Source organism: Callionymus lyra, chromosome 18 (genome assembly GCF_982586985.1).
Source record: "Callionymus lyra chromosome 18, fCalLyr1.hap1.1, whole genome shotgun sequence".
NCBI classification, from domain to species: domain Eukaryota; kingdom Metazoa; phylum Chordata; class Actinopteri; order Syngnathiformes; family Callionymidae; genus Callionymus; species Callionymus lyra.
This window is the reverse complement of record NC_141835.1, coordinates 8,987,788-9,005,724: the sequence shown is the minus strand read 5'-3', so window position 1 is coordinate 9,005,724 and position 17,937 is coordinate 8,987,788. Positions and strand designations below refer to the sequence as shown.

The following is a 17,937-nucleotide window of genomic DNA, read 5'->3' as shown; positions in this document are numbered from 1 at the left end:
GCCGGTCAACCCTAAGAAAGTAGTAACCCACGCAAACAAATGTATAATGAAATACATTTTGAAACGTCACATTTATATTAACTTGAAATAGTTAAATGCATTTGTTTTTGTATTTGGTTTTAAAATACTGTAGGTTAAACAATTGTTTTTGGAGTTAGTTGTTCAAAATATTGGCCACGAGATTTATCTCCATTCAAACTTAGAATGGCCTTTTTTTTTATCTGAATGCAGTAACCAAACCAAAAAAACTTGTGTCCCGGGGGCCAAATTCAGCCCAACTAAGTTACTATATGAGGCCTGCTAAATAGTCTCAAAAATAATCTAGATTAATTTTTAAATTGATATGGTGATCTATAAGGATGTCGGTCGTTAAGATAAGATAAGGGACAGAGTTAGTGGATGTCAATGATGAGAGTAAAACTGATATTGAAGTCAAGAAAATCTGGGCGAACAAGAGGTTACGAGAGCGGAGTCCATTATGACGTAATAATGTTTGTTTCACAACAAGTCCCTTGGAGATGGAGACTTCCGGGATCGATTGAGCATGGTGACAAACCTTGACGTTTGACCAATCACAGCAGAGTGGGCGTGGTTATAGTAAACAAGATTTAATCTCCAGAAAATCGTTGTTTTCAGTGGGCGGGGCTTACGCACATTTTCTAATGTCAATATTTAAATGAAAAGAGAGTTTTGTACAAACAGACACTGATGATACAATAGAGTCCAACATCTATTTTATACACACTTGCCATTTAAGTTACAAAATATAAAAAAATATTAATATTATCGTAGGGTTTTTTTTATCCAAAAGCTAAAGATCATCCCTGGAGAATTTGATTAACATAAACTGTAGTGACTCTACTTTTCATCTTCTTTTATTCTCATTTAAATTTTGGACATGCTCCTCAAATAAAAAGCGTTTCATTAATCAGCTCCAGGCGTGCGCTCGATGAAACGCGAGTACGACTCCTGGTCATCGAGAATCAACCCCCATGCGGCGACTAAACGCCAAGGTTAAGTCACTTTGAACCGGCGCCTCGCGGGCGCCCGGCGGTTTCAAGGTTTCTCTGTAAATATGCATGGTAGATTAGTGTGTGATGACCAAATTAAATGGTGCTAGCGGGCCTCTGTTTGCTCTTTTAAGGAATCAATCGTGGCCGTGAAGTGGACCTTGGGTGGGCCAGACGCTCCTCACATCAAGACCCTTACCCGGGGTAAGAACACTGTTATTATTCCATGGGCAGCAGGAAATGTGCCACCAGACACCAAAGTGGTTGATGTACATTTGTATGGCCGCGCTCATAATTCCCGTTCATTTCCATAAGATCAAGGTAGCACAGACCATTAACCGGCTCGCCAAGACAATGAAACCAAAAGAGAGGGAAAAAAAAAAAGAAAAGAAAAAACCCACTTAGTGACGACTTCAGAATCAAAGCAGCTCAACAAATTGGAGTCATATTCTTTCCCTTTCCAGTTGGTTGTCAAAATGAAACGGATGATATGAAGGAGGGATGCTTCTTTAAAAAGAAGTGGACTGGAGTGTTGACAGAAAAAAAATATTCTTTTTTCCCCCCACTCTTCAAACGCATTCTCAAATCAGAGCCCGGAGTGGAGGGAGCGTCTCGTGATAAATAGCCGGCAGGAAGCTGACGGCGCATTTGAATATCAACACGACTTCAGGCGATCCGCAATCGCGCCCGGAGTCGCCCCGAGCACCTCTTCATGGCAATCCCATTTGGCTGCGTAAACGTTATGAGGAATAATCTTGGCTGATTTGTGATCGTGATTACCAGGGGTAGCTCGCTGACACCAGGACACCCCCCCCCCCCACACAGCCCCCCTAAAACCAGCTCACTTATGAGTCCAAGTCTAATGGTTTCTTCTTTCATGCTCATCACGCTCCTTCACAATCGTTGAAAACTTGCTCTTTAGATGAAAATATTTATCTTCGATAGTGAAGTAAAATAGTTGCAGTAGCATTTTCGTCAATTCGTCATTTATTTCCCTAAAAAAACATATTAATTGTAGTTTAAAAACTGTAATTTCCTTAATTAAATGGTTTCTTTTTTGTGTTTTTAAATCGCCATTCAATGACTTTACCAATTTAAAAAGTTTTCAAGGGAGTTATGTATGTTCTCCCCGTGTTGCGTGGGTTTACTCCGGGAACTCCGGTTTCCTCCCACAGTCCAAAAACATACAGAGGTTGATTGAGATATTGTCTAATAGATATATATATATTTATAAGATATATATATATCTATATATAATAGATATACTGTACCTAATTGTCCGTAGGTATGAGTGTGTGTGTGAATGGTTGTCTGTCTTTGTGTGCCCTGCGACAGACTGGCGTCCTGTCCAGGGTGTCCTCTGGCTCTCGCCCAATGAAACTGGAATGACTCCAGTCTGACCCCAATAAGGGATAAAGCGGTAGAAAATGAATGAAAATGTTTTCAGGGAAATATAACAAAACATATTGTTGAGTATTTTTATTATTTGACAAATAAATCCGTATACAATGTAGATGCTAAATACTTAATTGTGTCTTTTTTTCTGTGTGTACAGCCAGGTCTTAGAAAGGTGTATCTAAACATATTAGAAATATTAGAAATCAGAACAAAAACGTTGTTTATTTTTAATAAGATTGGACATCTCTTCGTCAACAGATCCAGGATAAATTCAAAGTGTTGTTAGTTAAATGAAAGACTGCCTGATAATCCAATTTTTGGGTCTTTAGCCACAAGAAACGGAAACTTTTTGAACGATTACTCATCCATAAGTAGTCCAAATATTCGTTTTCTTACATTTGGGGTGGTATTACTTGGCATACTTTGTTACATTTCACTTTATCTGCCATTTTATTGGAATTTTATCGTCATATTTGTTACCGATCTGTTGTTCTTTCACAGGTTAGATCATATCTGCCCAAATATGCCAAAAAAAAGTGTTGTGGATTGTTGTCTCAAAGTAGGTTAATGATAGTTTTGTGACCTACAAAGATGTTTAAGATAAGATAAGGAACAGGGAAAATTGATGTCTACAATCAAACAGATACTTCCAATAACAATACAACTTGAAAATGATGGATAACAAACGCGACGATAATTCAGATAAATGGAGCCTTAAAAAAAAGAAAAAGACAACATCAAAAGAGTTCCTGTTACAGAAAGTCTGGTAAATATAAATGTTCTGTGTGATTAAGTTTGAAACCCTTGGGTCAGACACTTGGATGTCTAGGGTTCAAACCTAAAATGTTATCTCTCTCCACGACCCACATTGAGCCATAGATTCCTCGATATCAAAGGAGTCAAACTGAATCACTATAGGAGCCAAAATCTTTTACTAGTCCAAGTCCCTGGTCAATCAAGATGTATATTTACTTTACAAGACATAGGAGTATTTCAGATTGTCTTTTCATTCTTTGAGGCTTAACTATCTCTGTATTTGTTTCTCCTTCACCAAAGTTAAGAATCCAACAAAATACACCTTGGAATTTAAAATAATGTTCTTGGCTCCAACTTAAATAATATGGCTAAGAAACCGTGTTGTGTATTCGACAACTGCTTCCCCGCGCATCGATACAAAAATACTCGACCGTAACAACAGAAATGAAACGCCACCGAATCCACTATTTAACTTCTTAAATCCAAATCAAAGAAAAACGCATAATAATGTCAACTTTCCAAATTATGAAATCCAGAATTAATGATTGAATCCAAGGTAAATGCAACTCGGTCCATGCACCAGTTTTACACCATCTTCTCCATCCCTTATCTCATCTTAAACACTGGCTTTTTATGTGGATGGAAAGATGGATGGATAGATGGATAGATGGATAGATGGATAGATGGATAGATGGATAGATGGATGGATGGATGGATGGATGGATGGATGGATGGATGGATGGATAAATTGATAGATGGATAGATGGATGGATGGATAGATGGATGGATGGATAGATGGATAGATGGATAGATGGATAAATGGATAGATGGATAGATGGATGGATGGATAGATGGATGGATGGATAGATGGATAGATGGATAGATGGATAGATGGATGGATGGATGGATAGATAATGCTGACCCAGACATTTGTATTAACCATCTTTATCTCTGGTTTACTCAAGACGGTACTTCAAGACTCATGAACCGAAGTTGCTCATCTTGACTCTGACTCTCACCTGTTCCTGGACCAGAACCAACACGCTATTTTTTCTCCTTCTTCTTCTTCCTTTCGGTCACTTATTTCGTTTGTCCTCCTTCGATTTTTTTTTAAAGCATTCCACTCACCACGGTCACTTCTTTTGCGCTTTATCGCGTCCACAAGTGGTTCTGGAAGCCACCGCACTTGAAGCGGAAGCACGACACTGGCGAACGCTCTCGCCCTCGCCCGCCAGTCTCGCCCGCCCTCCGTCCATCCATCCCTCCGTTCTCCTCGTCCTCCCGTTTTTTTCCCTCTCCATCCCTTCATGTTAATTATTTGCTTTATTTTGTCAGTGAGCTGATGAGTCGCATCAAAGGAAGGGGCGGGCGGAAGAACACCCTAAAAAAAAAAAGAAAAAAAAAAAAGCTTCTTCTCAGTCGTCTCAGACAATAATTATGATTTGCCAGTTAAGCCCGAGCTACTGCAGAGGGATTGTAGTTTAAAGCAGAGGCTTTGGTGCAAAAAAATGCATTTATAGCCCTTTGTGCGGCTCCTCATTATATGTGGGCCCGATTCATTAAGTAATTGGTTTGCAGTTGTTTACATGAGTATTAAGGCCTTCTATTCAGGGTCTTTGAGAGATACATTGTGCAAATGTTGCATGTTATGAATGCAGAATGAGAGACGGGGGGCCAGCGCTATTGGCCAAACACTGCACTCGGATGAAAAGCGAGAGAAAGGCGCCGGGCGCTGCTTTGCATAGCAATGACTGGAGCCTTAATAAGCTTTACAGATTAAATACATGCCGTCTATACACCACGCCAAGAGATACTCTTAGCACATTTATATCTGCTCAGTTCACTATTATGGAGTTTGAGAGAACCGGGGTCTTTTCAAAAAATTCCTCTGGGTTTTTTTTTTTTTTCCCTTTTTCTTGCTCGCCGATTTCTCCAGATGTGATTATTGTGTTATGACGGGTGGGGTGGCGACTGATCTGCAACATTTATCAAGGATTTGTCCATTAGAAATCTTTTGGGGGTCTTTGTGGCGCGCGAGAGTAAAAAATCACGGCGTGGTTGAGTGAGGGTGAATGGAATAATGCACGAAGGAGTGAGTCTTAATAAGCAGCTGCACTCCATGTAAAGACCACTTGTTCGTCTTTGTGTGCGTTTGCACGCCACTCCTACCCCCGGGGTGTAAAGAAACATTGTGGCTTCTTTTCTACTGTTGGCATTTTGTCGGGGGGGCGGGGGGGCGGCTCCAGTCATCGTCCGCGACGCAGTTATGTATTTACCCTCGGTCGGCTGACTTGATCATAAACTCGTCTTTTTTTAATGTTATAATATATAGATGGATATAATCTGTTGTTCACTTAGGGTGCCTGAGGGGGGCAGTAGAGGTCACAAAATATGACACTCCTGCCACATGACTTTTGGAATTTTAATTGCATGAAAATATAAGTTTTTTATTACACATGTATAGGTAGGTTTGATACAAATATTCTATATTAATGGGTATCACCTTATTTTTTAAAATGTGTACGTGTGAGAAAAATAAACATGTACAATCTCGTAGTTTTTAGTTTACCAAGTATTACGTTAAGACTTCTTAAAGTACTATGTCTATATTGGACACTATCTTTTTGACTTATCCAGTCTATTTGGGTTATCCAAGTCTTAGTTTATACTTGTTTAAAGAAGCTTTTGTGTTTTTAAAACAACACCATAAAATACAATACTCAATAAAATACAATACAATACAACAACAAAAAAGCATCTTAGTAGTATGTCGTTGACATAGTTAGCTTGTCAGTGTTTATAAAATGATTCTTTAAGTATATATATATATGTTTTTTTTATTATTATATTGATATTTCAAGTGCTAAAGTTTTATTAAATTAAACAAATGAAAAAAAAAGTAAATATACGACAATAGCATTAAGCGAAAATCACAATTTGGGTTTTAAACAAGCTGCTTGGTGGAGGTCTGCGCTCTCTGAGTGCTTTTCTACTTGTTTGATTGAACATATTTAACTTTAAATGTCAATAACTGTCTCATGTCTCATATGATGATGTTATTTTTTGAGTATTTGAATTGAACTAGCCAGCTAGCAAGAGTACTGTGCGTTAAATATGAATCTTGTCTGGTGAATTGAAGACAATCTAAATATTAAGTATTTAATTTCTATTTATGACCAAAATTTGTCAAACATCTTCCACCTCATTACCTTCGAATCATCTTTTTTTAAGGAATAATCTTGAGCCGTCGCCAGCAACGTTCGCCAGTATTTGGTCACATGACATCGAGCACGGGCCCTTCGGATCGGTTCATGTTATGGACGTTTTTTTATGAAATCCCGAGCACACATGCATGCACAGGCATTTTTTTTTTTTTCCTCACAAAACAAGCTCCTCCAGCCGTCAGCCGGTGTTGTGATTGTTGCGCCTAGTGCCTGCTTGACAAAAACCTTGACTCAACAATTAGTGGTTTACAGCTTTGCCTTGGACAACAGGATGTGTTCAAGCATCCGACCTCAAATCACTCAGAGTGTCAAAATCAGACACTCTCAGTCTCTCGTGGGGAGGTGACGTGTGTTTGTGTGTGTGTGTGTGTGTGTGTGAGTGTGTGTGTAGCTCTGACAGCCAACTGGGAGACGAGATGAAGGGCTGGAGAGCGTGAGAGGTAGAGGGAGACACTGAGTTAAAGCTTGCAACATGAGGACTTCGGCATTGAATAAATAGTAAATCTGATATGAGCACATGTGCCACTACACAAATAACACTCCACATAATAGAGCAGGTATTTGTGTGGCTGCACGTCGACTAGAGAGATCTTGAGAGATTTTCGGGATAATCGTTTTTGTTAAGATTTGTTACGTCACGTTACGTGTCAAAATAAACGCCACTATTTAATATTTTTCTGCAGGAAAGGGTATATTTTGCCTAAAGATTGTCATAAGTAAAACTAAAAGTAATAGTAACAAGTTCCTAATTGTAGTAATAAGGCAGAGAAATTGGAAAAAAAGTATGTATATTTATAAAACGCAAAAGAAATTAGGTTTAATGCTGCATCAAAATAATGAAAATGATCTGTTTAGATGAAGGAGCTCAATCATCCAAGAGAGACTCAAAGTAGAGCAGAGTAGAGACACTATTTATTTATTTTCTGCAATAAAGACCATATTTGCCCCCCAAAAAATGTCTTAAGTTAGTATGTTTTTTAGTAAAAGCAAAATTATAATTTAAAGTTATTAATAAAAAGTTGATTATCATTATTGTGAAAACTACTTCCTGTTTAGGTCCTATTTCCTGTTTATTCTTCCAGATAAATGAAAAAAAGTATACATCAAACACAAGAAAAATAAGTTTAAAGGTGCATCATAGTCATAGATTCTTCTGTTGGAGAAGAGAAAATAGTTTTGCACTAAAGCATATATTTCCCAAGCTATTTATTTTACTAATATGTTGAGTTGATGTACTGTTTTAAATTATTTAAATGTTTTTTTAAATCGTAATATATGGCCAGCAGAAACATTGCGTCCTCTAATAAAACCCAGAATATTATACTTATTATTATATTAATAACTGTTGTTTTTGTTATGTTATCTTTTCTTATTTAGACATGAATTCTTAGTAATTTAAAATGACTAAAAAATCCAAATAAATGTTGATAAATATCTTTATTTTAATTATTAAATAATATATATATTAATATTCAGTTTGATATAATTGGTTAGTTCTTTATATGTTACTTGATAAATACTAATTTTGTTAAAAAAAAGTAGTGTTTTATTTATAGTTTAAATGTAATTACTGAAGTTCTGAGTAAGTAGCAGCTGCAATGAGTTAATAACCGACAAACAAGGGGGTTATTTTATCCTGACATGAGGGTGTTTGTGGGGCTGGAGTGGACAGAAAGTCGCTGACTCCTCCCTTAAAAGTGCTTTTGTGGCGTAAGCTGCTGCAGCTGGACCTGAAATAATGCCACATTCAGACGGAATTAACATGAGTCGCCATCTTTCTCTCTTGCACTTGGTGGGAAAACTACCATCTTCATAAAGTGTTTATCTTTATATATTGACCAAGCTTTGGATTGAGAAATAATGCAACAAAAAAAATGGCTTGAAGAGAAGGTGAAAGCTCCTCCTATCTGTCACCACCACCAGCAGCCAGCAGAGAAATCTAGTTTGGGGATTCTGAGCTGCAGTACCGACCCGTGGCCAGCAGAGAGCACTCACACGTCAGCGAGCGTCCACTCCCAGTTGCCTCTCACAGTTGCCCTCACTGAGGGCTATATCCTGCCACCATTCAGGCTCCTGAGAGCACATCTAAACACAGCCTAAACAATGTTCCTGCGGGGTCAGCGCAGCGATGGGAGTAGGAGTTGATGGGAATGATGAGGTGATGGGTCTGCCTTTACCTTTAGACGAGCACTGCCGCGCAAAAGTGCTGTTGAGCTATTAGCATTGGAGCGTGGGTGGCGGGAGCTTAAAAAAAAAAAAAAGCCAGGGTAAACAAAAGCAGTTTGAACGGTCCATCACAGGGCGTGAGCCGGTATTAAATGCTTTGTAAGCAATTTTTCATTCGTTGGAAGCCGCGTTCCCGGATGGAGGGGCCACAACGGGACGCTTTCCTAAAAACATGGACCTGGACCCCAAAAAAATGCTTCACTTCCTTCTTTAAATCATGTCAATATTGGTCGAATCACAAGACATTTTAACATCCTATGGCGACCATTCTTAGAAATGTATTTAATCGTTAATATTGGAGAAAACACAATGGCCGTAATGTCAACAAAAGAGTTCCACAGCAGCTTCTAATTTAGTTTTTTTAATCGAAATTGAACTAGTTTGATAATAGTACTAAAGTGTACTAGTAATACTGTCACCATACAGTTTGTTTTTTGTTTCAAAAACGACTTTCTGTTAAGGTGCTACATCAAATCAATTTCCTCAGGGGCCACATATCTTACAGTAAACTATATGAAGGCCATGAAGCAAAAATAAAAGAGGAAAAAGCCTAAATTTACACAAAGATTAATCTAATAATAATCAAGGTAAATAGGCTAATATTGTTATTTGACTTTATTTACTGTTTTTAATCCCATGTAAAAGCCCTTTTGAAAGTATTTTCTTTAATACTTTATCACTTACTTACTCACTTACTAACTTAATTACTTACTTAGTAAAATTGGAGGACAAAAGTCCCAAAACAAAAAGCTCCTTTAATAAAATTTTGAACTAAATGTTCATGTTTAATGTTATGTACCGAAGCAATGCGTACCTAAGCAAATTCCCAATTGGTGAAACCCTCCACTAATAATGGATAAAAAATAAATGCGACATTAAATTGTTACTTTCAACTATTTTTTCCATTGACCTCATGAGGGCCACCGAAAATACAAGTCATGGGGACGCGTGTGGCCCCTGAATCCTTCCTATTCCTTTAGAGAAATCTTAGAAAAATGTATAAATCGGACAAAAGAAACACAAGTTTAAAGGTGTGTTATAGTCGTTAGGAATTCTCTGTTGTGGAGAAGGAGCTCCGTCATCCAGGAGAGACTCAAACTAAAGCCTGGGATAAAAGACGTCAGTCTTGTACCAAACCAGTAGAGATCCACATATGAAGGTATCAATAGTGTCTCAAACACTCGAACTAGAGCAGCTTCCAAATGCTATTTCGCAGGGAGAACAAAAGCAGCAGCTGACGTAAGCTGGACGCCATCATCGTGCCAATGGCTACTTTTGAAAAGAAGCAACACTGTAGGAAGAGAGCGATGCTAGCGAACGGTCGTCATCTTAATCATCTTCCGCCTCAATTAAGGGAAACCGCAGAAGACGAAACCAGCGTAAATATTTACCGAAAACTGCATGTGAGATTGTCGGGGTGAGATTCAGGCGCGGCTCTCTGCCGTAATAGCCTCGTCTTGAAATCAACTGGCTCCCTCGCTGAAGTGGAACAGCTGATGGAACGCCCCCCCCCCCCCCATCCTGGGAGGGAAGTTGCCGAAAAGAAAAGGGCCGATTTACTCGCCGTGGAAGGTATTATTTTAGCCATCGTTTCTCTCTTTAGACGGTAAATAGATGCTCTAAAGATGGTTCTCCCGGCGCTTTAGTCACAGATATGGACGACCAACGTCTTCTTGGTGTTAATAATGATCAGTTATGATCTCGGAATCAATATTTCTACACCAAGGATGTCTGACATTGGAACACGTCTTGAGCGATTCCATCACCGACTGAATCGAACTCCTTTTAATTCCATTTGTTTGAATCTCAAGATGATACTTAAGGAAACAATGTGTTACAGACGAGAACAGTCCAACAGAAACTAGGAAAATATTCAAATAAGAACTAAAATGGTATATATTTAAAAATACACAAGTAAATCTGTGTATATAAGTATATATTTTTATTTATCTAGTAGACAAAACATGAATAGATGAGTTAAGACTTAAATATTCTCGTAATGTTACACGTAACCGTAAAATCGTGTTATTTTTTAATATAGTTAATTTATTTTTATCAATAATTTTAATTATTTATGCGGTTTAAAGTTAAAGTTAGTTTGCTTAAAATTGTAAAATGTTTACCTGTTTACCTTATTAATTGAAACTACTTTTTATTATATATACATCTTTTTTTTTTATTATTATTTTAAATATTTTGTATAATATTACAATGTTTTTTTTGTTCAAAATCAACTTATAAGTAAAATTAAAATAAATAATAATTGATTAAATATTTGGAGAATAATGCATGTTTTCCAAATGCACTTTATTTGTTCATATTTTGTATTAATAATAAAAGTTGACTCGAAAAGAAAAAAGGAAACTACAAAAGCTCCATCTATTAAAAAGACCTGAATGAACCGGACAGTTAAAGGTTTTATTATGATAATAAATGGATTCCATGCCTGTTGAACGTCGTGTGTCGATCTGGTCACAGATTGAAAAGAAGCAGGATTTAACTCTGGCTTTTGTGTCAAGAGAATATGGTTTTTCCTTTTTTTTTTCTTTTTCTTTTTTTTTTTAATGAAAAGCTGTCAGAGAAACGAATTTTCATTTTCTGACAGATCGAAGAGACGAGTGAGATAAATGAAGAGGTCCCGGGTTTGAACTGATACAGACGCATCTCCACCAACTTTCTTTATTCCTGCTGCTCTTTCGTCTCTATTTACTGAGTGGATGTCAATTTAAAAAAGCGGTCTTTAGACTCATTAAGATGAGGGAAAACTTGAGGGTTCACTGAAAATCTTTTGGCGCGATGCAATTTCGGGGTCAGGAAATTCAAGTTTTATGTTTCAATCTCCAACATGTTTCCTCTCCCACAGGAAAGAAAAGACGCAGAAAGAGGGGTATTCTGTTCTTCAGTCCAAAGGTGAGTCCAATTATATTCCAAATATAAGTTTTTTTTAACGAGAGAAAATGTAGTTTAAAGCTACTTTTGTTCAAGGTTCTGTGTTCAAATCCAACTTCAGTCAACTTGCTCAGATTTCCTACAAAGATTGATTGGCGGCTTTGGAGAAAAAACCTTTGATCGTTTAACGTTAAAATTGCTGAGTCAACGGACATTATGTGCTGTGTTTCTTTGGCAACAAGATGGTCTCATGTAGAATTTTTGTTTTAAATGTATTCCCTAGATTACCCTTAAACAATTTCCCGAAGGAGACCTACTGAGGGATCAATAAAGTTCTACCTAACCTAAGATTCATGTTCAAAAAATCACGAGATTAGATTTCTTTGGAGAGAATCTGGAACATTTTGTAGGAACATTGATATACCAAGTTGCTAATTCAGGATCGGAATTACATTAAGAATATCAAGAAATGTTGGTGTTTTTTTTGCATCACCATCTGGATCCCTAAGTCATTTGAAGGTTTGTCTCTCTCTGTGGTGCAGAAGAAGCTTTAGCACTTCTTGCTCACTTCTACTGAGTTAGTTCATAGTTATTATGGAGTGTGTATTTTCAAGAACCTGGTGAAACAATAGGTATCAAGATGCAGTAGCAACAATACAATATATTGTGATACTGTAGTAACAAAGATATATTTGTAGTATTGTCGAGTACTTGACTCTGGTGTTGCAGAATTTACAGACCACATGACTCCTGACGAAGTCGTAACTGCTTTAATTTGTTTTGAAACACAAATATGTCAGAACGTCGGCTTTAAAAGCTGCCGGAGTCCACCGTATCCTCTCGTCCTCAGTTATCGCTGGGATCTTGCGGGATTTCAATGTTCATTTAGTTGCGGAGGACTTAATGAAGTGTAATTGCGACGTAAATATGTGCATGTTCATTGTAAGAAATGGACATATTATTGAACTATAAACAAACAAAAAAATAAATATATATGGTAACACATGAAATATGGGGTTGAAGTCCAATTCAGCATCGTGGAAAAGAATCGCGATATATCGCCATATCGATATTTAATAGCTATCAAGAAATTTCAAATGCTAAAAAGGTAACACATTTATAGGTATAAAAGTAGGATAAAAATATCGAGAACATATGCTAGCTGCAGGTTTTGAGATGTTATTTACAAGTAAGAGGGAAGTATTTATTCAATATACGAGTTTCGTAAATAGCTTTGAATGAATCTGTCGCTAAAATGATCTAAAAGTTTTATCAACTTCATTTGCGTCTTAGCTGACGACAACTCTTTAGTAATAGTAGCGCCTGGACTTCAATACCTAGATGTGTATTTAGTTCTTTTGCAGTAATTACCTAAGATCTTGCTTTTCTGTAGCAATATGACAGTCGTTGCGTATCCGAAGCTAAAGTTCAAATGCTTCTTGTATAATATCTTTATGACGCCTTGGGATGTCGGAAGTTGTGAGTGATCTTCAAAACCCAACTTTCTAAACACAACTTGGCGGTTTTCAAGGTGCTGCGTGAAGAAGAAATGGAAAAATGTTGATCCGAACGCTGGTGGCGAAGGAAGCTTCTGACATGGAGCTGATGTTGTGGACGAGAAAAAAAACACTGTTTACAATCCGCGGCGGCTAATACAGCTGGAGTGGTTTTTGCCGCCTGTGAAGATGAAAAAAAGAGGTTAATTACATGGAACGGATCGGCACAAAGAGCGGGCGGAATACTGTACATTTTAAACTTGACGGGAACACTGACTTGCTTGATTAAATTTCGCTCTGAATGAACGCAACGAGGGGAAAAAAAAACCCGTCAAAGAAAATGAAGGACCTTGAAGCCAAACACGGCCGAGCAAAAACAGAGCCGTGTTTTGTCGGCAGCCGCTACTTCTGCTTCTTAATAACCCTCGTTTGAAGTCAACCTGCGGGTCATTTATATCCGATTAACCAGCGAAGCAGGAGTCAAGAGAAGCCCGTTGTCTCTTCTTACCTTGGCTTTTATACGTCGCACTTCAAGGTAAACAATCCGCAATAAGTGAATCTAGTGCAGCGAAAAAGACGTGACGAAACTTCGTCTCCGGGTCAACTGGATATATGCACGGATACATTTCTGCACATGGATTCTCCTTCACCTCTTCTCTAGCTTCTCTACACCCTTTTGAGCGTTCTCTCGACTGGAATCGTTTTTTAACACGTTCTGAGGATTTGACCCAGTTTGAGGATTCAATCGGAAAGGAAAAGAAAACTTGAGCGGAAAACTTTCGTCTTGATTGATGATTTAATTATTATTATTTCGTTTTGTCATCTCCCAAGGTTCATTGCTTCGACTTCTTTGCTAGCTTTTTTAATTGGCCAGTAGAGGTCACTGTTCAAATATAATTAGATGAACATGATACCTCTAGCACAAAAGAACTGTAACTACCCAATTTATCAAGTCTATTTAGGTTATCCAAGTCTTAGTTTATACTTGTTTGAAGAAGCTTTTGTGTTTTTTAATGCAAAAAAAACCATCTTGGTTTTATGTCCTTGACATAGTTAGCTTGTTAGTTGGCTAACTCTTTTTAAAACGATTATTTTATATAAAATGTTTCTTTTTTTCGATTATATTGATATATCAAGTGCTTAAACTGTATTTAATTAAACATTCATTCATTCATTTTCTACCGCTTTATCCCTAACCGGGGTCACGGAAAGACTGGAGCCTATGCCAGTATCATAGGGCGAGAGGCAGGGGACACCCTGGACAGGACGCCAGTCTGTCTCAGGGCACACAAAGACAGACAACCATTCACACACACTCTTATACCTATGGTCAATTTCCCAAAGTTCTTAATCAACCTATTAAATATTTGTACGACAATAGCATTTAGTGAAAATCACAATTAAGTTTTAAACAAGCTGCTTGGTGGAGGTCTGCGCTCTCTCAGTGCTGAAATTGGTTACAGGGAAATATGTTTTTATTGAGTACATGTTTTTGTAAAGGTAAAAAAAAAAAAAACAGTATAACGGTATTGTTTTTCATGGAGTCTGTTTTTTTACGCTGCCGTCTCCAACATCCTACCATTGATTCGTTCATGCCACGTTTTCCGAATGTAGCGCAAAAGCGTCCTTATTACAGTTTCACTGTCTGTTTTCTGTCTCGGCTCTAGGGGGCCTCTGAAAATTGGAGATAAGGGACGAATAAAATGTCTTATTTTACAATGTAAAATAAAACCTTTTTTAACTATTTCCCTTTAAAACGCAAGACGCAAACTACCTCGATCTTTCAGAAGTTTCCAAGTATGTCTTTACAGACAAACTGTAGAATGAGCACAATTATCTTGAAACACTTCACAAATAATACGTATAATTAAGATAAGAAATACAGTCTAAAAGGTTCTTTATATTTTACTTTTCCATAGTTTCACATTTATGGTTATATATTTCATTGTTCGATTTTTTTTATTTTTTTTTTATTGCAATTTACTTGCAAGTATTCAAAGCGCTCGCTCATTTTTGTGTTGCAATCAAACTTTCGGCCGCTAGTCAATACGTCCTCCGCAGTTAAAGGAACAGTGAAATCCCTGCGATGACTGAGGACGAGAGGATACAGTCGACTCCTGCAGCTTTTAAAGCTGATGTTTGGACATGTTTTGGTTTTAGAAACAAATAAAAGCAGCAAGAGTCATGTGGTCTGTAAATTCTGTAACGCCAGAGTGAAGTACTCGACAATACTACAAATATATCGTGATATATATTGTAATTTGCCCTGTATCTTGACGCGTATTGCAACGCCAGGTTCCTTCCAATACACACCCCTTACTAGAAATAAAGAAAAATGTTTTCCCTTCCCCTTAAAACTCCACACCTAAAGAAAAAAAGAGATCTTGGTGATGACTGAGGACGAGAGGATACGGTCAACTCCAACTGTTTTAAAGCTGATTTTTGGACATATTTTGCTTTCTAAACTAATAACGGCAGTTACGACTTTGTCAATGTGGTCTTTAAATTCTGCAACACTAGAGTCAAGTACTCGACAATACTACACATTTATACCTGTTACTACAGTATCACGAAATATCGTAACTGATGCTCCTGCATCGTGATTCTTATCATATCACTAGATTCTATCCACTGCACACCCCTGGTCATTATCTTAGTTTTCTTTGTACACTTTATGAATCATGACACGTTTGATTCAAACCTTGGATTCTCATCATTTGCGTCTCTTTTTCAAATGTTACTTCTAGCTTTTTGGGGCGAGACGGACGACAGCGGCTCGGAGATCGAAGCCGCCCTACGACCCGAACCCCTCCACGGCGAGAGCGATGACGACTTCTACGACTGACGCGGCAGGGTAGTGGCTTTATAACACGGCACAATAACATTCCAGCGCTAAATGGAATAAAAAAAAAGATTAATAATAATAAAGTTGACGGCTCTCACGCCGAGTAAAAGCGCATGAATAGTTGTCCAAGCGGCGATGTTAACCCTGCTTCAGTCTCTTTATCTGAACGACTCTCGCCGCTCATAATAGCAGCTCCAAATAGATTAAACAGATCTTTTAAAGCGATTTGTTTGCACTGGGCTGGGAAATCATGCATTTTTGAATGCCGCGAGCATCTCCGAGTGCTCTGCCTCCGGCGCGCTCGAGTGTAGTGATGTGAGTCACCTGTGAAATGACAAAGCACAATGGCCACTCTGCACGCCGCGCTGCGACCTCTGAACCCGCTCGAGAGGCCCCATCTCCGAGGGCACAAAGTGTCGAACAAACTGTTTTAGATTTTTTTTTTTTTTCTTCCGTACCGTCAGGTGAGTCTAATTTGTTGTGTTTAATGTCTTCATTCCTGCGTCGATTATCCCCTGCAGGGCCGCTGTGTGGGAGGAAACATCCCCAACTTTGCATTTATGCTCGTCACATAACTGGTCGTATCAAGAGTATCTGCAGCATTCCATTAGTAGGCTGGAGGTGACTTTACATTCCTGAACCTTCTAAAGTAGGACTCCATATTCATTAGCAGTAATGTCGGCGCGCGGCCCTGACCCGACACCCCGGGAAAAAAAAAAAAAAAAACGCAGCAGAATCATCCAGAGTTTGCTTAAAAAAAAGGCTCCCGAGCATAATATCCATGTTAAGGAGCATGTCAACAGATACTCGTTCCATTTTTTTTATTAATGTGTTTGATATTTTTAAACAAGATTCTCTCCTTTTTTTTCAAATTCTGATCGTTTTCACGTGTTGGAGTAAATGATAGGATTATTAAGTGTGTGTTTTATTTTGTTAAATGACAAAGACTCTTAAATCACATATTAAAACAGGTTTTACATTTGTTGTTCGTCCTCGTTTTTTTTTTGCCATTAATAAAATATATTTGAGATGAAGAAGATTCAAAGTTGTGTTTGATTTCCAACTAAAGAAAATGGAGGGTAAGGTAAGTTGTTGTATTTATTTTTATTTTCTCTCTTACTATTTCATGACATTGGTTACAAAGTATTCATATTTTTAACATGTTATTTGATTTCAAGTTTTATTTTTCACCATTTATTCTATTTTTCTTAAGCATTATTTTGTAATTAATGTTTAATTCACAGTATATATATATATATAATAATTTTTTCATTTAATATGGATTATTGTTGTCATTTATTTCCGTCATTTTTTTGTTTTTTGTGAGATACTTATGTTGTGTTTTTTCCTATTACAGTAACACAAGCTTCACATTTTCGCTGCTTTTAGAAGCCGTTTGCCGCATCTCCAGGTATGGAGGTTACAAGAGAGAATATATTTTGAATCACAATTTAATTTCTTTATTGTTTGTCGTAGAAAAGACGATCGTCGTAAAAGGCATTTTTGGCATATTCAGTGTAGGCGACGGCAGACGAGGTTGGTTGACAGGGTTCAGGGGTGGCAGAAAGAACCGGTCTGTACATGTTCCGACAACAATGGACGGTTTGCACGATAATCGTGTATTTTTCAGGTATTTTAGTGGTTTTATCATTAAATAATTTACTATTTTTTTTACTACCTTTACACTATTGTGCAGATGTATGTGTTTTTGTTTATAACTGAATACTTTCTTATGTCATTAATTATTCATTCAATTATATAAATACAAATTACTTACTTATATTAATTAATTTCTGAATGCAGTGTTTCTGAAATAAGAAAAACACATTAATTACGATTTGAAAAATTGTAATTAAAGGTAATTCCCATGTTGAACTTTCTATGTCAACTCGCAACCTTTCTTCGAAAATACTTTGTGCCAGAAGAAGAAAAAAAAGATCTATTTATTGCTTTTAATGAAATAACTTTGATTTCCATTCATCGTTTGTCATCACATTAGGCCCAAATATTAGCATGGCAGGCGAGAAACATCAATAATACAAGTTTATTTAATTTTCTTTTCCCGTCAAATGAGATGCTGAAGGTTTTCGCGC

At 37.4% G+C, this 17,937-nt stretch overlaps 1 protein-coding gene across 1 annotated transcript in view; it reads left to right on the top strand.

The window, feature by feature from the left end:
• Window positions 1-16,935, top strand: part of kiz (kizuna centrosomal protein) — a 40,542-nt gene extending 23,607 nt beyond the window's left edge. The window contains exons 13-15 of the mRNA XM_087779962.1: window positions 1,145-1,214; window positions 11,478-11,524; window positions 15,747-16,935. Coding sequence (XP_087636088.1) covers window positions 1,145-1,214; window positions 11,478-11,524; window positions 15,747-15,844 — 215 coding nt within the window. The 3' untranslated portion in view covers window positions 15,845-16,935. The remainder of the gene's footprint in view (window positions 1-1,144; window positions 1,215-11,477; window positions 11,525-15,746) is intronic.
• Window positions 16,936-17,937: the final 1,002 nt, after the last annotated feature.